Source organism: Gasterosteus aculeatus, chromosome 6 (assembly GCF_964276395.1).
Source record: "Gasterosteus aculeatus chromosome 6, fGasAcu3.hap1.1, whole genome shotgun sequence".
Lineage (NCBI taxonomy): Eukaryota > Metazoa > Chordata > Actinopteri > Perciformes > Gasterosteidae > Gasterosteus > Gasterosteus aculeatus.
In genome coordinates, this window is record NC_135693.1 from 16,495,622 (window position 1) to 16,518,908 (window position 23,287).

Below are 23,287 nucleotides of genomic sequence, written 5' to 3' on the forward strand. Positions count from 1 at the left end.
CAGTAGGACACGTCCAGGGGGTGAAAACAGCGTCTAGAAATGAGGTCCGCGAAGACCGACTCAGTCTCACGGCACGCTGTCCCGTTGCCGATGACAACCTTGGAACAGCTAGTGTGGACGAGAGGAAGAGCAGAAGGAGGATTATAAAAGCAACTGTAAAAACGATGTTACGTTTACAATTATCCTTCCCCGTTTTGAATATTATGTTCATTCATACAACAGAAAATAGAGATTGTCAGAATCAGCTATATTTGCTGTGTACGCTTATGACTCTGTTTACATGAGTTATTAATGCCGATATGTACACACGCAGAGAGGAAATTCACACCAATAAAATTGATTAATACAATCAAGATATTCATTAATGGTCCATTAAACATTACACTTTAAAGTGGACTTTCCGGACGCAAGCAGCGGTACCTGTATTTGATCATGAGGTGGCGCAGTTTGTCTGCTTCTCTCTGGTTGCCTGCATTATGCAGGTACACAACATCAGTATGGAGGATCTGACCTGAGATCAGGGAGAAAAACCCAACGTATTATATTGACAAAAGGGGGTTTCAATAGACTAACAAAACACTATCTCTCGTACGTTGCACGTTCTTCACAGCATACAATACCCCAAATAAACCAAACGATGCATGAACTCAGCATTTATCTGAGCCTCTGCAGGAGTTCCTCTACCTGACAGTTAGATGATTCCGCAGAGGACGAGTGCAGCCTGGACCGAAGGTCACATGACCGGACACCCAACGCGGACCCGTGTCAGTCTGTTTTAAGTGTGTCAGCGTGACTTGTGGCCACACAGTCATTCAGTCAGTCACCCGGAGGGTGGGACCCGCCCCGGCGCAGTGTGAGGCCACACCCACTCAGACTCGCGCTGTGACATTCAGTGGAGCACAACGGTCATACCAAAACACGCCGGCACGTGTGCACGCTAACGCATAATCCACTCGCCAGGGTCGTGCCACTTGGCATCTAGTCTCATGACATGCACGCAAACACCAAAATGTCGGCCCTCAGCCACGAATCTGCGATGGCACTCGGTTTGCATAGTGTAATAGAGGAGATAAACAATCTGAACTGAACCGAACTATTAGAAGCTGAGGCTAGTTAGAGAAAAATGCTGTTAGTGAAATGCAATGAGACTGTTCCTAAAAACGTGTCCATGAAATGTATCAGCACCCAATAACATTATGAAGAGTAGCATATTCTAATGAGGTAGGGCTTAAGTTAAGCTAACGAGCTGTACTAATTACTGTCAGAGGGTATGTTCTAACGAGGATTACGGCCCAAAAGGTTTTAGATGTGTGTTGACTTACTAGTGGGGGAGAGAACTGCCAGCTTACAGCCATGTCTGAAGCCGGGGTCCACCCCCATGATGACGCAGCCCCTCACTGGACACACCAGCAGGCGCTGCCGCAGGTTTCGCACAAACATGGCGATTGACTCCTTCTCTGCTGCAGTTGTCAGCTTAGTCCTGACGGGACGGGATGCAAGGGAGCGACAGGGAGATATTGGGGCGGGGGTGTATAAAGAAGAACGGTGAACGGAGGGACACAATTGAGAATTGGTTATCACCCCACACACAGAATACCTGTAGCTCCTAGTGAGGAAAGGCAGAATAAGCCTTTTATAAGAGTCCTCGACAGCATTCTTGATGATTGCACGAAGCTCGTCTTTTGCAAACGTCCTCGGCCTCCACCTGCATTAAAAGGGCACAGAAGGTTTTTCAGTCCTTCAAAGAGCCATTTCCACCAATGAATGCAATTTAGAGAATAAAATGGGACTTTAAAGCACAACCCCGTTTGGGCAAGAATTCTTTTTTTTATTTTATTAAGCAGCCATCTGGCTTAATAACCATTCCTTTCAAACAAACAAGACAGCTTCCTGATTAAATATTACATTTGTTAATTCTTCAACCTTTTTTATACAAGATGAATTGATTGTTGAGATATTTCAATAAAGCCCTGAACTTATAAAGCACATAACAAACACCAAGCTTGTGTCATATAGTGCGATTAAAACAAAAGGATGCAGCATAACAAATTATTAATGTAATCCTTGCTTCTTTAAAACAAAAAACTGAAATTATTCTTCAAAGTAAAAATATATACAGCGTTTCTGACCTGTTGTTGATGCACCAACTCGTGAAGTCATTCTTCAACCTGTCGGGAATGTTCACTTTCACCGTCAGAATCTTCAGATTCTCTCCTCGGTTAATAGCCAGGGTCTGTGTACAGAGACACACACCTCATGTTTAATGCAATACAACAAATTGTGTAAACAGCGCACAGGTAACACAGAGAGACTTTTAATTCAACTGTAATTTGTACACATTACTTTACTTGTGGTAAGATTACTGTACACAAATATATTTTTTTTAAACACAGGTGCACCCAAACCTCCGTTGAAACCCAGAATGTGTGCGAGTGATGAGCCCAGGAGAGTATCCTGTGGCCAGGCTGTTGTGTTGTGTGCTGCTCCCCCCTCAGAGGAACTGCTACATGCTGTTAAGCAAACTGTAGTAAGTGTCTGACCTTTTCAGTGGGGAATCTTTAGCACGCCACAGAACAGGGCCAAGAAACAAAACGTCAATCTGGAAACCAAGCGGAAGAAGCAATCCGACAAATGCCACCACTACGCCACCATCAGCGCTGGGACCGCAAGGCCTTCTCCCCCCCCTCCCCCCCTCGCTCCCACCCGCACGCAAACACACGTGGTGCCACAACCATTACCACTCAGCAGCACCCTCGGATGTGCTGAACACATATGCAACACACACACACACAAATATCAAAATGTAAAACACAGCTAATGGCAGAGCGGAGGCAGGAATTAATGCAGCGATCTCGGTTGAACTATGATGAAAGTTAGATTCCTCTTGGGTTGGCATGTTCCTGCCCCGGGCTGACACACCGACTGTGATGAGGTTTCTCAAACGATCTCCATCAAAGCACTGTTTAGCATGCTGCTGGAGCCTGGAAGGAAACCACGTCTTTCCGGATCCTCAGAACGTCTGGGTAAGCCCAAGAGTGACATTTAATGGGAATACTACATGCTCCTTCCTCAACACTGAAAAGTTTTAAGGAGTATTTTCAGCATGACTGACCACAGTCGCATGATGGTCAATCATTTAATGCCGGTTTCTAGACATGTCCGACACCCGTTTCCGATGGAGCCAAACGTCACCTGACATTGCTGCGAATCCTAAATCCCGACTTGTGCTTCCCAGCATCCTCTAATTCTACCACCAAAATGCCCGAAACTGATCTTCCCTTTGCCCGGTTGCCAAAAACTAAATCTGCTGAAATGGACATTTGTTTGTCTCCAACCGTCCTCGCCGTGTCTCTGTCCTCGCCCGTGAGCCACAACCCAGTGTCTGTGTGGACGTGACGGCTCTCACTTTCCGCCCGGGTCAGGTCACTGGTGGAAGACGCAGGGTGATCTCGGAGGGAGGAGGGGGGGTGTGAGACGGAGTAAAAGGCGCCTGTTTGTGCGTCGGATAGGCGAGGAGTGACACACGGCCGAGTCCCGGCCAAAGCCTGACGAGACCAGACAGAACGCCTTTCCTAGATGGTCCGTTGGGCCCCGGGCCCCCCGAGGGAGGGCGGGCGGGGGCCCAACGGCCGTCCTCTCTCCGCCTGTCTCCTTCGCTGTCTAACGCGTTCCTCGGAAGGATACTATCAACACGTCCATCCATCCGGCGTATCAAGGACACACAGAAAGACGCACGCACACGGACACACAAAGACTCACAGCACATTCGCACACATGTGACCTGCTGTACAATAACATGTCAGCGGATCCACGCAGGGTTATCACGCATTTCACATTTCAAAACTGTTTATTTTTAGATAATATTCATCATTTAAGTACAAAAAGTACTTTTTTGTGTAAAGAAATGCTTTTGTTAATGTGATGCTCCAGAGATTGCTGACAATAAAAGTTAGAGCTTGGCTGTACTAGTGCCAAGGGGTTAACAATAAAAAAGGGAAACAAGCATATTATATTCCTGACAGACCTTGATAACTGGTTAATCTGTATGGAATGTAAGCTACATTTAGAGAATATTATTCTTTAGGCCGTATGGTTCCAGATGAATATTGACTCTCTAAATATGGCTGCGGATAAGACACTGCGGGGGGGGGCGCGGCCCAGCGCGACACGCCTCTCTCTTACACAAACACACGGGCCGCTCCGGGAGAACTCCGTGCTCCTTCTGCCCCTTTTACGCTCTCCTGTTCTGTCCGAAAACAAACGCGGCGTCCAGAGGTCTCTGGTGGAAGAACAAACTTCACTCGCAACGAGGAGGAGGAGAGCAGGAAGGCGGCTCCATTAGCGCTTACTTCACTTTGTGGTTTAAAATGTAGCTCGACCAAATGTGTCCGTATTTATTTTCATAACCCTGGGGCAGATATTTACCATGAGTGCCAATTACATGGGGTAAGAAGGCAGAAGGAGTTTGCTATTAACTATTTTAAATAGTTAAGTAACTAAGCCACAAACAAGTACATTTTGGGGTGGAGGGTTTCGTCTTAAAAAATAAATCATTATTAAAATGTGTAAGAATATTTGCTGTTCTACATTCTTTTTGATATAGTAAAATATTTATCTCCTTTACAAACACTTAAAACTAAGTGTTGGTGAGTGACAGTGGAAATTAACTTGTTTATCCCAACCTGTCCATCAAAAAAGGAGTGTTCAATTGATGAAACAGCTTCATTTACCAAAGCCCCTCTGCAGGCGGGCCGCACACCGAAGCGCTAAACTACCATTTGATCACAACACAAATCGCATTAAAAGTAGCCCACTGCACGCTCAACAGATCGGCCCTGGCGTGCTGTATAGCTATGAGGTAAATGTGAGCCCTCGAAAGGAGAACTCAAATCAAATCTGACTGAATTAAATCTGAGCTAAGCATCTCGACGAGATGCGTCAAATGGCTCCAAGACACACGGAATCCCAGAGCTTTGTATGAACTAACCTTAATCAAGGACATACATGGAACTTTTTATATTCCAGAACTCTCCATAATACAAAATGCATTGTATGGGGGGGAAATGAAATACTCCAAAAATGTCAATTGTCAAATCAAATTGAAAAATACCAAACATTCTCTTGTTCTGATTGCAGTTTGTATAATTAAATATCTTTGGATTTAGGAGTTGGTTGGACAAAAAAAGCCATTTGACGACCTTCTCTAGAGCATTTTATAGACCAAGCAATTAATAATAGTCAGATTAACAGAAAATGAACATTAGCATAATGCAGCCCCACATTTTTTTAATCCCAAATTACATTTCATGCAGACAATGAGGACTGAATGTTCACGTTTCATCCATCTTTAGTCTTTCTACCGTTTTTATATTAACTGTATGTCTTAGTCAAATCAATTAAAACCTGTAAAACATTAAAGATTATTCCGTCTTTAAACTAAAACATTAACAATTAAATGGCTTCTTTTGTTCGCCACCAGTTCATTTCCCACCTGCTGTTGGATTAAAATGCCGGTTGACCGCACAGTCCAAACCTTTCTATACCTCCCTTCACAAGATGCCCCGTCTCTTTCCTTTAACAAACCACCAGAGCCGGGGCTGAATAAAATGTGCTAAAGCAAACGGGCAAGTGTGTGCCCACACACATGCCTCCTGTCAAAACACATCTCCCACCTGCTCCCCCTTCGCGACAACTTGACGGCTAGAAAAGGTTCATTTTAGCCGGAATCTGACAGCTAGCAGGGTCACAGCAGCCTGTGGATTAACGCCCCGTGACAAAGGCGAGTCATCGAATTAAAGGCCTCTCATACACGGGAGAGGAGAAGGGAAAAGGGGAGGTGTGGGGGGGACTGGAAGGCTGAGGTTTAGTCAGAAATAGAGGGAGGGGGGAGGGGGGGGGGGGGGGGGCGCAGAGCAAGGCGAGAGAGTGACGGACGCACATCGGCGTCGCTCGTCTGTTCGTTCGCTCCCTTCCTCCCTTTTGCCACCCCCGCCCGCTCCACCCGTCCTTCCGTCCGCCCGTGGGCCCAGCAGCAGTAGCTGTCACTACAGGAGAGCGCCTGTCAATCAAAGCCTCCTAATCCAATGGCATGTCGGCAGGGGACATGTCACATATGTTAAGAGGAGAGAATGAGGGGACTCGCGGGGTGTGCTTGTGTGTAAGCACGTGTGTGTGTGTGTGTGCGCGCGCATGAATGTATGTTTGTGCGATTGTATGACTGTAGGGCAGAGCGCGGTTGCCAGAGAGTGTGTTGTGGCAGAGAGGCAGCGGGTGATGGAAGCCGTGGTGACACATGAGGCCCGGGACCAACTCTGAGTAACCCACTAGTCACTAGAGAGACAGAGGGGGAGCCGAGGAGGCAGAGCAGGGCGCAGGAGGGGTACAGACAAGGCTAACTGCGACTGACGTGGCTAGCATTCAGAAGCGGCACAGATGAAGCAGACGGAAATGACACAAACACAAACAGATGGTGTGCATGTGTTTGTGTTTTTTAAAACTATTGCTTTCGTGAAAAGTATGTGTGCCAAACACTGTGGGTCACGGCTCTTCTTCCCAAAGGAAGGGAGGAAGGAGGAACCATAAACTGGTCTGTTTCTACCTGATGGGGTTGGATGCGTTGGATGTTGCAGGTGAAGTCAAGGTAGAGGTGGAACTTGTCAATGTCCTTGTTTTTGTTTTGCTGGGCTCCGGGTTTCTTGTTGCCCTCCGCAGACTTCTCCTGCTCCTTTTCCTTTAGGGCCGACTTGGACACGGAGGACTGGATGGTCACAAAGCTGTTCTCACACCTGACACAGCGGGAGGGAAACACGGAGGGAATGGCCACTGTATCATCATCAATGTAGCATCCAGGAGATATCGATGTAATATCAATGTAACACAGACCATTACGGAAAATTAAATCAAACACAGAAAAATGAAGAATTTTTATGTGCATGTTGTGCATGTGTTCTCACAATGTTTTCACGTAGGTGAGTGTCTCAGGATCTTTGGCGATCATATCAGCCAAGATATGTTCCACACCTGTAGCCACTTCTTCCACCGATGACAGACCTGGCACACAATGACACACACACCATAGTAAAAAACAGCCCACTTGAGGACCTCTGTAAATATTAGAGCAAATATAATGTATACAATGTTGAGGGCTTTGTTTTATGTCTGGAACGTTTTTGGGGTGTGTGTGTGTATATATGTCTTACCTTCAGTACCAGGTGTTACCCATGACTTTAAATCCAGAGTATGCGGTGTGTTCAAGATTGCAAAGGCGGCCGCCTCGAGGCCGAGTGCTTTGGCTCTGCGAGCCTTCGTCAGCTTACTGCCTTTCTTATAAGGAGAATACTACGCACAAGGACAGATGCACAGGACTGAGATGGCTGGTAAGGACAGGTGTGAGAGCCAATACCAGGAATTACATGGCCACAGTTCAATTTAAAATGTAGGATATTGTTTTAGCAATCAAACATGATTCTGACCACATGATCCAGTTCATCGGCTGATCGGCTGCTCCTCAGATTTTGCTCCAACTCAGGTGTGAGAACCCCGTCTTTCTTCAGGGTCTGAACCACCGACTGGGTCTTCTTGGCTAGAGAACTGTGAGGCAACACAGCACGTAAACAATAACAAAAAGAGAAACTGCTTATATATGCAGAGAAGCATGATGATGAAGCACACACTCTAAATAACAGATATTATAGCAAGTAAGACAATCACAAATCACAAGATACAGTTTCACTCCTCATAGCTTGACCACCAGCACCATCTAGTGGCCAATGCTCACGCATATTGGAACACATTTCACAACTCCAGCTGTATATATTGTATTGGATAAGTGCCGGCAAGAGGAGATGAGGTTTGTTTCTTTTAAATGTTTCTTTAAAGGCGTTTCATTTGCGTACCATAACTCCTCATATACCATCTGTACGTCTCGGACAGCATCGGCGTCCATGTGGTTGATCATCTCTTTGCGGTAGCGCACCATGAATGGCACCGTATTCTCCTCCTGAAGCAGCCCGACGATATTTGCACACACCCATCGATCCACACACGTCAGGGTGGACAGCAGCTAAGGGGAGTGAAACATGCTTATTTTCTAGAAGTGCTATCTATATCCGCAAATAGTTCAGTAGGCAGAAGAACATCACCCACATAACAACCTATTAACTTATCAAAAAATAAAGCTGCATGTGCATTGTTAATATTTTGGAGCAAGTAAATTAAAAAAACACCGCCGACACTATCAATACCTCTTTCAAATCCCAGTTCATATTGAGTTCATTCCTCAGGCCGTGTGCCTCTGACGATGGTAAAGCAGTTGGTCGTCCCAAACAGGCACCGCTGGTCTTCTGTTTCGTTTGACAGAGCTCACCAAACGTGAAATCCTCCTCCTCCTCCTCCACTTCCTCTTTCTTTGGCTTGAACCCGGCTAGTGACGACGACCCCTCGCCTGCCGATCCGCCTGCCGGATGGGCGTCGGACACGATGAATGACACCCTCTGCCAGAAAAAAGAAACAGCCAAGAAAAGAGTAGTATACGGGAAATAAACACAAATATAAACATTGACATAATAATAACATAATAACACTCTGTTTACTTTGATTACATCAGCTATACATGGAAGAGTGTGTGTGCAGATATAATACTGTTATTTAAATGGTTGTGAGTCTTACCTCCTCTTTCATTCTGACACTTGGCCCGCTCTCTCCCTCTGGACAGTCAGTTTGTTTCACTCTTTTGTTTACAGCAGCCGTATCATCCTTGTTGCCTTCATTAATATATTTCCTCTTTATTCCAGCCAACACTGGTGCACCAGAATCCTTCAGAACTTTAGGAACCTTGGTTTTTGGCTGCGCTGCAGGTTTGCGTGGTGCCCTTGGTTTAGGAACTTTTGGCACTTTGGGAGCTGCAGGTGGTTTGGGTGCTTTTGGCTCCTTTGGTTTGGCAGGTCTCTTGGCAGCGGCTTTCTTCTCCCTGGGTGCTGCGGGAGCTTTGGCCGCCCTGCCGCGGGCTTTTGGCTTTGGCTCAGGTGGCCTCCAGTCATCCACATCTTCATCACTACTGACCGACTGTGAAAGTGACCTGGTGGTAGAAACATAAATTATCAAATTCCAATACAGAAATAGGAGATACTCCTTCAACGTCATAACATCTGACTAGGGTTTCTAGTGGATGACACAGTATTATTAGTATACGACTGTGTTACGTTTGTCAAAAACAGAAAACCCCCAGATGCTGCGCTGTAGAAAATAAATGAGAAATCACTTACACGTCGGAGTCCGCATCTCTGTTCTCTGCAACTTTGGCAGTCGTTGTTCTCGGCCTTCGCATCATCTAGGAAACAATGGTTTGAGTTAACAACGCTTTGACGTTACGTCTGCATCTTTTAACTTATCTGACGTTAGTGACGTTACGACTCAACATGACAGCGGGTCCGTGTTCAGTTATCCACTGTCATTAGCTAGCTAACTAACTCTGTATTCTGTCGCCACCAGGCAATGACAGTCACACGGAGAGCACGGGCTCTATCTGTGTTACATTCAGCAGAGATATTTCATTCGCTGAGTCATACCAAATGAAACCGTTTGCTCGATATCACAACCAAGCTCTAATTAGCTTGTGTCGTTTCAAATTTGGCGCTCCAAGCTGACGCTAGCAGATTTGGCTCGCTAAATGGCACAAAACGTGGCAGAGGTGTGTACCGCTTTGCGTTCCTACACAGCAGAACGCGTAGAAAACAAGTTGTGCATTCATACCGTAAAATGCTCAACGAATTGGTGGGTATTCCGTTAGAAATCGTAGCTGGTGCAGCGGGAATGGTTACTTCCCGCAACATTACAGGTTCGACCAATCACAATGTGGGATGTTTTCCTCTTTGGTGAGTCAACAGGAACATTTAGCGCCCCCCTCCCCTTCTGGGCGGAGGAGGTACTGCACCCAATTGACTTCGGAAAACACCAAATCCAACCAAGCCGCACGTTGTTCTGCTGTGCGAGTATCTATTTCAGTGAGAGGCAGAGGCGTCAAGTAACGAAGTACAAATACTTCAGTACATTACTTAAGTACAACTTTTGGGTATCTATACTTTACTGGAGTATTTATTTTTCAGACGACTTTTTACTTATACTCCTTCCACTTTCACGCAAATATCTGTACTTTCTACTCCTTACATTTTATAAACAGCCTCGTTACTCCTATTTCATCGTGGCTTGTTTTCATTCCGGCTTATCGTCGTTCAAACACACACACACACACACACACACACACACACACACACACACACACACACACACTCACACAAAACCCTATTCAGGTTTTCTTCGCGATGCACCTGAAGATGACACACATCAGAGTGACCTCGGTGGTCGCCGGAAAAAACGGGTTATTTGGCCCATGTTTTGATAACCGACCACTGCCAGTTCAGTGTTTCCCATCATTATAACTGTGAGCGATCGACACATTAAGAGTTTGTCTTTAATGGAAAAATGTTTCCCTTACATTACTTTTACTTTTATACTTTAAGTAGTTTTAAACTTTTATACTTTTACTTAAATAAAAAGTTTGAGTTGATATTTTGTCTTTTTAAACCTTTTTAGTATATATATGTGAATACTTTTGATATGTACAATCTTGGATATATTTATATCTATATCTACATTGTATTGTTGTTATATGTTTATACCCACACCGGCTTTACTTTTTGGGGGGGATTTTCAAAACTTTCAAAACCTTTGTGCCATTACGTAGAGAGCAAAGAAAAAAAACTACTGTACAAAATTACTTATTCTTATGTGACACCTTAAGATTCTTCTGTAACTATTGACTATTTCTTTTAAACTTAATCTAAAATAAGAAGGAAGTTGGCTCACACATGATCTTTTTAAATACTTAATACAATACATAATACAATGTTTAATTGTCTCCAAATTCCCACAACATTGATATAAAAAGACAATTTTAAGTCGCGACCAGTTTTTGCCCAATCGTGTCTGCCTGGTGACAGATGATGCGTCATCATGAGAGACCAATCAGAAATTTAGTTTGCAAAAAAAACGTCAGTGTGGGTTTTCCCCAGCCTGTCGCTTTCAGTTCCTTCTTTCTCCTCTCAGCCTTTAAAGTTGAAAACTCACTGAAGTCTGTCATTGACATTCGTGAAGCAACTGGCAACTTGACCTGAATTGAGGTACAATCATTTGAATGCCCCTACGGTAGGTGGATGTTTGTTTTTGGGTGTTTCATGTTGATCTGTTTATGTGCTTTGCAGGTTTGTGAAGATGTCGGACCCAGAGATCCAGAACCAGCCTCTCCTGGCGGCTACCAGCCAGCCGGCAGTCAATGCTCAGGGGTAAGAATGATGCCTTTGTATCTCTATACTCGGACCAAGAAAACTATTGGACCAAAAACCCGGTCTCCACAAAGTCAGTTACCATCGACTGTAATTTATGTTGGCTGTTGTTATACGATCTAAGACATAAAGATTGGATTGGCTATTGTTATAAAGATAAGTAGATGTAAATGTTTTTTCCCTTCTTCACAGCACTCTCGATACTTTGTTGACTTGTGTTGAGGGAAATTCACTAACTAAATTATTACCAAAAAGAAATAAGGGATCTTTTGGATATTGAGCTATACAAATCAAATTATGAAAATGATGGATTGCTCATCTCTGCTGTTATTTTTATCTAATGTTAGTACAGAAATGATTGGAAATCACTTTATGTTTCACTGTGTGAAAAGCAATACAATTAATTTTAAAATAACTTAAAAACAAAACTGCATCTAACTTGTTTGACATTAGATACGTACAGAACAGATGTATCGGAGGCCTCAGAGAGGTCATGGCATTTTAAATTATGGGAATATCCAAAAGGAGGCCTTGTGGCTGAAAAACAAGGGCCAAAACTACTTCCAAAACATTCCCGCGAGGTCTGCTTGGCAACAGCCGAGTTAACCTGTGAGTGGGTGGTGACGTAGGCCACATTCGGTGAATACCGAGGCCAAACTTCCTGTTTCAATGAAATTCTGCGAATGAGCCTCTAAAATGTTCCTCATATTTGCATTTTCTGCCTCCTCACTTTCACATTGATTTGTTTCTCAGTCTCTCTTAATCTCTTGAACCCACATAAATATTTAGTCCAGATTAACCACTTGTTAGTTGTTCAACGACACTGCGTCACATTTAAGGCATTTTGCCCGCTCTCCCGCTTTTGTCCGTCATTCTTCGTTCCTGTTTCCGATCGACTGAGTCAAGTGAAAGTCCTGCTCTGCTCTCCTCACCTCCTCACTCCTCCCCCACAGCGGGCGCCCCTCTCGGGCCCACAAGGTGGCAGGTCTGACCCTGTTGGCCTGTGTCCTCATCGCGGGCCAGGTGGCGACCACCTACTTGGTCCTCAGCCAGAGGAGCGACATCAAATCTCTGGAGGACCAGAGCAAAAACCTGCAGTCGAGGTTGTCCGTGTCCAGATCTGGATCTGGTGGTGCAGGTGGAATTCAGTCGTGATTATCAAAATGAGAGACAAATTCTTCAAAATCCCCAGTGACCGGCTCTATTACCTGTTAGACTTATGAGGAATATCTGTGCTAAAAGACACATAGACGGCAGAATGGATCCAACCTTCCTTCTTGACTTTCACTTCCTCACTCATTGTGTTGCTGTTCCTCCACCTCTCACGCATTGTTTCCTCTTGGTGTCTCCAGCTTCTGTCCCCATGCGCATGCCCATGAACGCCTTTCCCAAAGTGTTGGATGTGGTGGACGAGGTAAGAAATAAAATGCCGCAAACCAGATCGGTTCATTTTTTCACTCATAAAACATACAGTGTTAAGACATATATTTGCGGGTAGAGACGATATCTTCTGATATAGAAGCCAAACAGTTGTATCAGTCAGGCCGTAGCTACAATGGAGCTGCAGGTATATTCTTGGGATGGAAGTTCACAATAAATAAACACCGAAGTTTCTGCCGTGTTTGATTGTACGATTTAAGATCTTGTCTCAGTTCTGTTTTGTTTCCCTGCTTCTGTCACAGGAGGCGTCTACCGAGGTCACAGATAAAACTGGTATGTTGTGTAAATATTCACATTGCATTCTTTTCTATATGTACCTACACGCGCCATGAACCCCCCTCTCGCCCTGCAGTCCCCCAGCATGCCACGGACTGCCAGCTGGAGGCGGCCGGTCGGAAGCCTCTGCAGGTGCCGGGTTTCCGGCCGGCCTGTGACGGGCGCGGCCTCTACCGGGCGCAGCAGTGCTTCCTGGACAGCTGCTGGTGTGTGAACCCGGCCGACGGGCAGCAGGTCCCCGCGTCCTCGGGAGGACGATGCGGCGCGTCCGTCCCCATCGGTGAGACGAGATTGCCGGTCACACAATAGAGAACCGGGAGGATTTCTAATGTTACGTCCAGTTGTGGACCAATGTCTTTTTTTACCCCCACAACAATTGTACGAATGTCATATGTAATTACATTTTGCCTGATTACTTTTTGTTTTTTGATGCACCTGCAAAATATATAAACATTAATATTATCAAAGTGATTATTTCTGAAGCCGTGTTTCTGTATATACAGACAGCTTCAGCAAAGTGTTGACTCTGCCGGACCTTGATGGTGAGTTCACATCCTCCGTGGATGCATCCGTAGACAATAGAGAATATCTGTGAGCATTGCTGTCGTTTGAATGTTTTAATCCTAGTACATCAAATTGGGATTTTATCTTTCTGCTACTAACTTTTTCATTATGCTTTGTTTCCTGGGTAACAGAAGCTGAGAGCGCCAGCCCCAGAGCGTAATGACATGTTGCATGTTCATCAACTTCTAATCGCTTTCATATCTGTACTACTCGATTAGCATATAGGGTTTTACATACTGCTGTTAAATAAACCAACAATAACCATTTATCTGCTTGCCTTATTATCAGTTTATTGCAACTTATCTGCCATCTGTACTAAATGGACATTGATTGTTATTGATTACGTTGCTACTGTCAGGTTCTTTTTTTTTTTTTAATGGCTGGTTAAAGTTAAGGATTTTTTGGTTACTGTTAATTGGATTTTATTCAGATGTCAGTGTGATTAAAAATAAAAATCTCTGGTGGGAGGATACAATTCGTGAAACATCGACCAACATTTAGACAAAATTAGGAAATGATACTCCACTTTTCAGACAATGGTAAACTGTATTATTCCCATTTATTTGAACCAATAAAAACCTTAGACATTTACGACGTTTTTCTTTTCACAAAGGAATTTCAAACTGAGTAAAACCATGTGATGACAAGACCATGAAATAAAACAATTGACCCATATTCTACCTTCCAAAGCATATCAAGTATTTAAAGATGGAATTATGGCAAAGGTATAAGACAGGACATTAAGAAACAGAGCATGCGATGCAGACAGGAACATAATGTTGTCAATAGGCACAAGTTGTTTCTGTGTTCCAGTCAAAATACAAGCTAAAAGGAGCACAACCTCCATCAGAACTCAAACATGGGTCTTTTCACTGATGCTTTTTACAGGCCTGACTGTGTATAAAAGCGGGCCTGTAAAAAGCATTGTGTGTTCCTGCACCCACCAACAAAAAAAAGTATTTATTTTTTGGTTAAAGTGAAATATCTGCACAGCAAAATAAATAATGCATATCTGCTGTATTATCCGTTGTTATTGTTAATGTGTTTTTTAATTTTTTGCATTAGGCTTTCAGGCAAGTATCCTGCAGCACCAGCATTATTGATGGTATACAATTGACGTGTATCCACCTTTCAGAAGGAACAACTCAAAGATTTGGTTTGATATTTCTTGCACACAAAATAACATAATTGAAAGACTAAGTAACAATTCTAAATCCCTAAAATCCATACAAGTGCAAAAGATTAACTAGTTTCCAGCATACGAAATAGGAAGCCAAAGACCACCAGGACCAGCTATTGCACACATGGTATGAGATGATAATTCAGACCAGAGTAGGCACTCTTCAGAATATATAAATATATATTTCACAAAATAATCCAAATAACACTTTCATGGTTTGGCAAAACAAGTGCATTCAAATCAAGAAAATGTTCACTTTGGCGTGCATTTTCATTTTTTAAAGGAGATTAAGGTGGAATATATATATAGAGAAATATTTATCATTTGAACAGTGTATTATTTGAGTCTTTTTTCCACATGAATCTCTACATATATGAGGTATATAATTGAAAAGTAAAACTCTTTTACAAAGTGTAAAATTGACCTATTATGTGGAAAGTGTTTACCCCGCAAAGACACAACACACCAGATGCTCAGACACGCCATAAAGGGTTTGGACAGATTAGAAACGGGAGAGCAACATGAGAGCGAAGCTTTACCACCCTCTGTGCAAATTGATTTCTGACCACTAGAGGGCAATAACAAGCACATCTCCTCTAAAAGAGACCATATCGTACAGCAGAAGGGATGGGATGAGTTTCTGTGATGTGTGAACCGCCTTTAAAAAACAAAACAATAAAGAGATGAAATAGCCAGCACAGCTTCCTGCACAATGGTTGGTATCATTATATATATCTCAATGGATCTTCAGAACGCATCTTTAGTGAGGAGGTTAGGGGTGAGATCACTGATGACCATTTTCAATGAGGCAGCCGTCTAAAAGTCAATCATTGAACGAATGGAAAAAAAATAGCGGGTGTCCTTTGTTTTGATATCTTTCATGATTCTGTCAATATGTTTAATTTAAAATATACAGTCCATAAAATGGCTTGATACTTAAGCAGGTCCCTATAGCAGAAGCTTAGAATGGTAACTACAGAAATGTTTTAAACCAAGTACGCATCTTTTTCCATTTGGAGTGGCACCCTTAGTCTCTCCCGCTCTTCCAGTCTTCTTACTTTTCGTCCCCTTATTTGGAACGTCCTTTAAAGTTGCGTATGTATTCTTTGATGGTGTTTTCAATGTTTGGAACGGCATAATTCTGTGCTGCATAGATACCGGTACACGTCCCTATGGCAACACCCAACAAAGCTGAAGACCGAAACCTTGCAACAATGTACCCTGCGAGAAAACCCTTCAGGAAAGGGGAACCCAGCACACTGCCTCCCTAAGGAGAAATGGAGAGGAGAGGTTAGACCTGGTACTGGGAGGTTTCATATCTACGCCGGTTTAATAACTACCTTGCCTGTGAGAAATTTAACCTGTTCATGGACATATTAGTGGATGTGTGATCTTTACCGGAGGAACCCCAGCCTGTATCTCATCCTCCATCCGTCTCTGAATGTCTTCTAGCTGGTCTTTCAGCTCCACCAGGTCCTTGAGCTGGCCCAGGGGGCCCTGCATAACAGGAAGACAAACATACAAAAGTTAAGCTCCCAAAGCTTTCAAAAATAAAACAATAAAAAACATCTAAAAAGCCGTAGAACATTGCTCATGATTTATTGTGACAAACAAAATGGTAAATATACACAAAAGCTGTGCATGCTGATAATTGTGACTTAAAACACGTGAATAAACTAGATCTCAGAACGGCATGCAGCGGCATGGACCCGCTTCCTCACCCATATGCAAAGCCCATCTAAATAAGTAGATTTTACAACTATGTATTTTGCCACTGAAGGCTCCATGCCACGTAGGAAAATGTAGTACGTTTAGTTTTATCAAAACACACATTTTCATGAGATCAAATACACTGCTATGAATCCTATTTATGTTGGTGAAAAATGGTGAAGCATTGAATCAGACTGACAAGCGTTCATGAGTGCTACATACTGATCACTGAGACTGACACGTCGTTCATATGATCGGAACACGCGATCACTGGGACTAACGTGTCGTTCATATGATCGGAACACGCGATCACGGGGACTAACATGTCGCTCATATGATCGGAACACGCGATCACTGGGATTAACGTGTCGTTCATATGATCGGAACACGCGATCACTGGGACTAACGTGTCGTTCATATGATCAGAACACGCGATCACTGGAACTAACGTGCCGTTCATATGATCGGAACACGCGATCACTGGGACTAACGTGTTCCATTTCCCACCAACATAAATATGATTAGTATTGTATTTTCCCTCTGGATCTCATAAAAACGTGTTTTGAATAAGAAAAAAAACTAATACATTTTCATACATGGCTCGAGCCTTCAGGGGCAAAACACATGGTCGTAAAATATACTTATTTACATGGGATTTGCATATGGAGGAGGAGGCGCTACTGGCCGTTCTCAGATCGTTTTATGTCGCTCTGAAAAAAGAACCGGACACTTTTTTCTCTCAGCACAACGGATCATTAAAGTGGAAAACAAATATACAACTTATGCTAAAGAGACGTACCCCGAAGGCCACCGCATAATTATATCTGCAATTTATAAACACAAACTTAGTCTAAACAGTTAGTTGATGAACAGTGTTTGATGTTCTGTAATCTGCCTCATTCACTAACGTTACAGGATTAGATACGGTCATTAAATCACCTCCACATATCACGTCAGGAGTGTTATCAAAAGACAGCTCGGCTACCGTCAGGTGCTAACCGGCTAAATGTTAACAAACTTAAGTCTTCAATTTATTCTTTCTTCGGACCGTTTATTTAAAGATTAATGTATTTTTACGGCATTGTGCGGTTGTTTAAAACGTCCCCCATTCAAATCTAACGTTAGCCGTTGGATTAATGCCTTATTATGTTAACGTTAGCTTAGCTAATAGGGAGTTAATAGCCCAATAACGTTACTTAAGGTTAGCATTTAGGTTCACGCTAACTAAGCTAACAAACATCTGATTAATATTCAGCCACCACAGCCGGCAGAATGTTCTGTTACTTGGCGCGTCTGCGTTGACTGGTTACAGGTGGATCACACCGTCACATACGAGGGCTGTTTGATTAAAACCGGAACGCAAACGATATCTAACAACGCAAAGTTAGTGAGGAAAAGTTGAAAACTCCGACCTTGTCACCGGCCATAGTTGCTTTGCTCCCTCTGTGCGGAAAGCGTTCTTCTTCTGCTTCCTGTGGCTTCGTTAAAAAAAAAAACACTACTGCCCCCCAGTGGATAAAAAAGAACCCACTACTGCCCCCCAGTGGATAAAAAAGAACCCACTACTGCCCCCCAGTGGATAAAAAAGAACCCCTCGCTTTGAGGCGCGCTGCTTCCTGTCTATAAACACATTATTACACTAAAGGAAATACAGATGAATGCATGATTGTTAACACGATCTTGCTTGGTATGAACTAATTGTGTGGATTGGAAACTGACTCAGGGTTAAAATAATTTGATGAGCCGTGACAAATTCCCCTTTTATGTTTAAGCCCGGCATAATTGTACAACATAGTAGTGCTTAAGACTAGAACATGTTGTTCAAAACAGAATGATGAATCAACAAAATCTCAGAAGCCTGTTCCACAGAGGTATTGATTTTGAAACATTAAATCTACACCGCAGATTAAACAAACAACACAGTGTTGTGGAGTAACGGAATACATATACTGCCGTTACGTATTTACAATACAAAATACTGTAACCTTATTCCATTACAGTTACAATTTAAATAGGTGGCGTTCCGAATACAGTTACGTTGTTGAAATCAATGGATTACATGACGGTACTTCTCTGTTTCACGAGTTTATTCATGCAGCAAATTTCAGAGAGTTAAATTGACTCGATTCAATTTTAACTCTAATATTGGCCCAATCTTGTCAGTGTTAAATCAACAAGTGTCAACAAGTTAACTCGGAATAAGTGTAAAAAAAAATCTGCCAAGATCACATTATGATACATTACACATCATTTAGCCGACACATTTATCCAAAGTGAATTACATTGCATTTTTAACCAATGGTTTTTACATTTTAGCCCAGGGCGCAATTAAGGATTGTGCCAGGACATTTTAGGGCAACAGGGGTGATCCTCCTCAGACCGTGTCCCGCGCAGGGTAGATAGCTAGCGTAGCCTTGCAGCTAGTTTAGGCAATGATTCGTTTTGGGCTTTTGTAATAAACGTTTGATTTCATGCCTATGGAGTCGTTGAATTGGGTTCAGGTCCATTGTCCAGTCGTGCCACATATATATTTTTTAGGGTAGATGGATGAGGTAGGATGGAGTGGGAGGTGAAGGAAGGTGTTCTTACAGGTGTCCAGTCTCAGGCACGTTGATGTTGACGTCCTGGATTGTCTCCTTTTTCTTCTCTTCTCTCTCCTATTTCTTTGCCTCCTTGTCCTGCATCTTGCGCCTCATTTTGTCCATCTCCGTCTGCCGGTCTTGCATCCGTCTCCCAAAAATGCCTCTTTTTCTTTTTTTTTTTTTAAAGTCGAGGCAGATGTTTTCAAGGACTCTTTGTCGTCCTTTAATTCTTGGATCCTGGTGATAAGGATCTGATGTTCTTTGGCGCCGGTATCCTCCGTTTGTTGGATCAGGCACAACTCAGTGAAACCACTGCTCGTGACCATCTCGTGGTGGGTATCCTCTTGGCTCTTTTTTAAAGCAGCCAGAGAATCAGCTCTCAGCATTTTTCGGTGGTCTCTGTGAGCTTCAGAGACAAACCCTTGTTCTCCCTGATGAGGTCTGAAAACTTCTTTCTGTTCTTGTCAACCTTCTGCTCATAGGAAAGATCTTTGCCTTTTAACAGGTTGGTCAAACTGTACTTCACAGTTTCAGTGTGAGCGGTGAGTTCGCTCACTTTCCTTTATAGTGCACTTCATTCTGGGCACGAGAAAGTGTTCACCTTGTATCCGGTGGGAGTCCCGAGAAGTGAAGCGCCAGCTCCAATTCTCTGGTTGTTTCCACGGTACATGTTAAATAACACTTGTGTAGTCTTTAAAAAGAATGATGGTATCTTTAAAAAGGCTGGTGGGATCCCTGTAAATAGGCTGGAAGCCTTGAAAAAGGCTGTTTGTTTGTTTGCCGGTTAATGACTCGATGTGGTCTTTGAAGAATGGTGATATATCTTTCAAAAGGCTACTTAAGTCTTGTTGAGGACAAACGTCGCTGATCAATTCTCTCACGAAAAAAATCCGCAGTGCTCAGTTCTGTGGTCAGAATCGCAATGAACAGATTAATCTAATTTGTATGGAACTTGGCCTTGAAGATTCCATTCCATTCCAGAGTCGAGTGGTCTCCGAGACATCGGAATGGAAAATACAACCAGTTGTGGTCAGTTGACGGCTCCATGCAACCTCAACCCCCCGGCAGCTTGTTACTCCCCTATAAACGAAATAGACATGGTGAGTCAGGTTTGCTAACGCGACGCTGACCCGCTGAACAAGCGTTTCCCTAGCGCTGTTCCGATGCTAACCGCTAACACTGTGTTGTCGCCGGTAGCCGCCAGGTCCCGCTCTGCAGCTCCAAATCCCACGTGAACTCGTGCCAAATGTACATAAAGTGACAGTACGCGCTCACCCTGTGTGCGGACCATCTAGCAGCACGAAACCCCCCCCCGCCCAACTTCACCCGGCTACGTACAACTCGAGACTAATCACACTTTGCAAAAGCAATTGGTTAAAATAATTCATTCATGCGTGTCCCTTGCGTGCCTTTTCACACCTCCTTGCGAGCGTCGACCCATTTTCTAGACTAGCGGCAAAAAGCTACGCAAGCCGGGCTGCGATTGGTCTGCTAGCTACATCCTTTACGAAGTCTCACATTTCCGTTTTCACAGCGCAATACCGCCATTATTAAAACGAAGAATGTTTAGGGATCAATCCCATTAGCTGGGGGGGGGGCAGTCTGAGCCTTTTACTTCTTGGTGATTCCGCATGAGGGAGCACTGCTTATGAGACACCGGGAGTGGGGGGAATCTATCGGGGAGAATCAGAGTGAATAATTACGGCGTCCCATGGAAGCAGCGGGACGCTGTACTCGTGAATCAGAGCTGTAAGACTGCATTCATTTATTTGAACTCCACCGGAACAAGGGACAGTCTGAGGATTAAATTGTAATGAGAGAACTGTTTCCCCCCCATAGACAAATATAAGTAATGATAACATGAAATGAGCAGCATTTCCCTATCAAGTTGAAATCAACAGGTCACAAGTGTTTAGATCCTATAGACGACGAGGCACAACTGGGATTAAACAGCTGGAGTGAAGGAGGCGAGAGGTCTTCCAAGCTGCTGATGGCTGGGAGGAGTTATTGATTTGGCCGGAGGCATGTTTGGCTGACTGATCTTTGGATGCCACTGTGAGAAAAGGTCAGCGATGTGATTTGGGGGAGAGCGAACCGATGTTCGAGTCGAAAGGAGAAGAAGAAAAATAACCCGTCACAATGTCAAGCGACGTAACAGCCAAACGTTGAATAATACTAACCTTTATAGCTTTGGGACTAAAGCTTCGTCAATTATGAAACGCGCCCGGCTGCAAATTTACCCTTAAATAATAAAAGAGAGACCTATTAATACACCAAACGGGGGGTGCTGTGCTTGGTTGTGTATATGTTGTAATTAAAAAGGTGGGAGAGAAAGCCCCCTGAACATCAGCTTCAGGATACAGAGGCAGCGGACCGTTTGTTTTGCTTTATATTTTGTGGAATAATGTAATAATATATTAATATTAATGAAAATTTACTGAAAATGAAAGGAACAACAATTGTTTTAATCAGCCACTTTGAGTCTCACTAATAAGCTTGTTTGTATTTTCTCACTTCAGCAGCTTCATCTGTCGTAGATGAGCTGTTTGCACTTCTACTGAAGGAATATTGATTGACCTTTTCAAAAAGCTGAGAAATGAACATGTGGCTTCATATCATCGAAATATAACTGATGAATTATAAAAAGGGTTTAACCTTTGTGCTGTATCTTCATCAGTATATCCAATTTGATTAGAACTTGTTGTGTCAATGGCGGGAAACCTATCGATTATTTGGGTTTGTTATTGCTGGATATGTTACGAATCACCTGTTGTGTGCCGATGTTTTGCACGTCTGCACCACGTTGTCGGGAGTGCAGGTTGAGCCTGTTAATGACACACTGTGGACATATTTAGTTTAGCTTCGATGTAGTGAAATGAAAGTTTTTCATCAGCTCAGAGACACGTCTGAAGCGTGCCAGCGGACGTGATGCATCGCAGGGTCTTAAATCTAAAAATCCTTTTAGCGGGCCTCGGCGTTTATGTGTTGGCTCGTGTTCAGTTAAGTTCCCTCGTGATTCCCGCTGCTCAGTATTCAGAGAGCGTCTCTGATACGGTGCATTCAGCCAGCAGGGAGACCAGCCATCGGATTGGGGGAATTGGATTGTTTGAAAGCTTCATCCTGAATGTGTGTGACTCAGCGTTGTTGAGTCACGCACAATCTTATGCCACTTGAAAACATTAGAAGGGGCACTGTTGTAATACAGGTTATTTGTGATTATTCTTGTTATTTATTCCTTTGTTTGTTATTAATCAGACAAAAATCGGTGGAGACCGATTTAAAAACAAAATAAACACGCATTCTGACAGTTATTCCAACACTAGTGCTCACCCCAAAGGGAAACAAATGGATACTCAGACACTCAGCTACATTTTCCCTCTTTCAGATTTTTGCAATGCATTTGACACAGCAGTTATATATATATATATATAATAAGCAGATTGTCTCGATGTTCTATTGTTGACTGTATCTCATAAAAATCTTAATGATTTTCATTTCACTTAAACTGTCTGTTTACCATCAATGGCTTCAGCGTTCAGATAATGTGCGTGTGTGTGTGTGTGTGTGTGTGTGTGAGTGTGTGTGTGTGTGTGTGTGTGTGTGTGTGTGTGGATGCCAGCTATGAGCCACGTAAAGTTCTTAACCTCTTAACTGTGTTTTTCCTGGCAGGCGGAGGTAAGTGATGAGACGTACTGCAGCCCCACTGCACCACTCGTGTGTGTGTGTGTGTGTGTGTGGGGGGGGGGGGGGGGGGTTCAGAGGTGCAAACCTGTATCCGGGGTCGTCAACGGGGAAAAATGGAGGAAAGCAACACCCCAGAATAAAGAAAGGGAAGAGCTCAATTTTCAGTTGTGAGCGGTGGGAAGAAAGAGGGAACAACGCTGAACGTGTGAAGGAGAGAGAGCGAGTTGGTGACACATCGGATCACAAGATCTAATAAGAAGTATCTGAAAGAGAGGAACTGGAATGAGAGTAATAGTGGGATGAGAGAATGTGTGTCTACATACTTTCCACAGGGCCGATGGCTCCACCGGTGTCTGTTTTACGCGAGGGTCTTTCTCCATAACGCTGCATCGGCACAACCGCTCTCCATCCCCTCCCTCTTCCACCTCTTCCTCTGTGTTTGTGGAAGCCCTCCCTTCTCCTCCTCCTCTCTCCTCCTCCCTCCCTCCCTCCTCCTCCTCTTCCCCAGACTC

General features: G+C 43.7%; 3 protein-coding genes across 3 annotated transcripts in view; 1 reads left to right on the top strand and 2 right to left on the bottom strand.

Moving 5' to 3' along the window:
- srbd1 (S1 RNA binding domain 1) overlaps nt 1-9,963 on the bottom strand; it is a 35,242-nt gene extending 25,279 nt beyond the window's left edge. Inside the window, exons 1-14 of the mRNA XM_040178857.2 lie at nt 9,751-9,963; nt 9,264-9,328; nt 8,668-9,076; nt 8,244-8,492; nt 7,896-8,062; nt 7,473-7,590; nt 7,200-7,338; nt 6,954-7,050; nt 6,599-6,785; nt 2,130-2,233; nt 1,598-1,705; nt 1,323-1,480; nt 421-511; nt 1-108 (exon numbers count right to left, since the gene is read on the bottom strand). Coding sequence (XP_040034791.2) covers nt 1-108; nt 421-511; nt 1,323-1,480; nt 1,598-1,705; nt 2,130-2,233; nt 6,599-6,785; nt 6,954-7,050; nt 7,200-7,338; nt 7,473-7,590; nt 7,896-8,062; nt 8,244-8,492; nt 8,668-9,076; nt 9,264-9,328 — 2,000 coding nt within the window. The 5' untranslated portion in view covers nt 9,751-9,963. The remainder of the gene's footprint in view (nt 109-420; nt 512-1,322; nt 1,481-1,597; nt 1,706-2,129; nt 2,234-6,598; nt 6,786-6,953; nt 7,051-7,199; nt 7,339-7,472; nt 7,591-7,895; nt 8,063-8,243; nt 8,493-8,667; nt 9,077-9,263; nt 9,329-9,750) is intronic.
- Nucleotides 9,964-11,040: 1,077 nt separating this feature from the next.
- On the top strand, nt 11,041-14,210 carry LOC120820745 (uncharacterized). Its single transcript, XM_040178866.2, has 8 exons — nt 11,041-11,177; nt 11,259-11,339; nt 12,293-12,477; nt 12,692-12,753; nt 13,022-13,052; nt 13,132-13,335; nt 13,559-13,597; nt 13,751-14,210. The coding sequence occupies exons 2-8, from the start codon at nt 11,269-11,271 to the stop codon at nt 13,777-13,779; spliced, it is 621 nt and encodes a 206-aa protein (XP_040034800.2). The 5' UTR covers nt 11,041-11,177; nt 11,259-11,268; the 3' UTR covers nt 13,780-14,210.
- Nucleotides 14,160-18,150, bottom strand: LOC120820746 (SLC35A4 upstream open reading frame protein). The gene is made up of 3 exons (XM_040178867.2): nt 17,922-18,150; nt 16,198-16,296; nt 14,160-16,066 (listed from the first exon to the last, which is right to left on the bottom strand). Exons 1-3 carry the CDS (start codon nt 17,934-17,936, stop codon nt 15,869-15,871), a joined length of 312 nt encoding a protein of 103 aa, XP_040034801.2. The 5' UTR covers nt 17,937-18,150; the 3' UTR covers nt 14,160-15,868.
- Nucleotides 18,151-23,287: the final 5,137 nt, after the last annotated feature.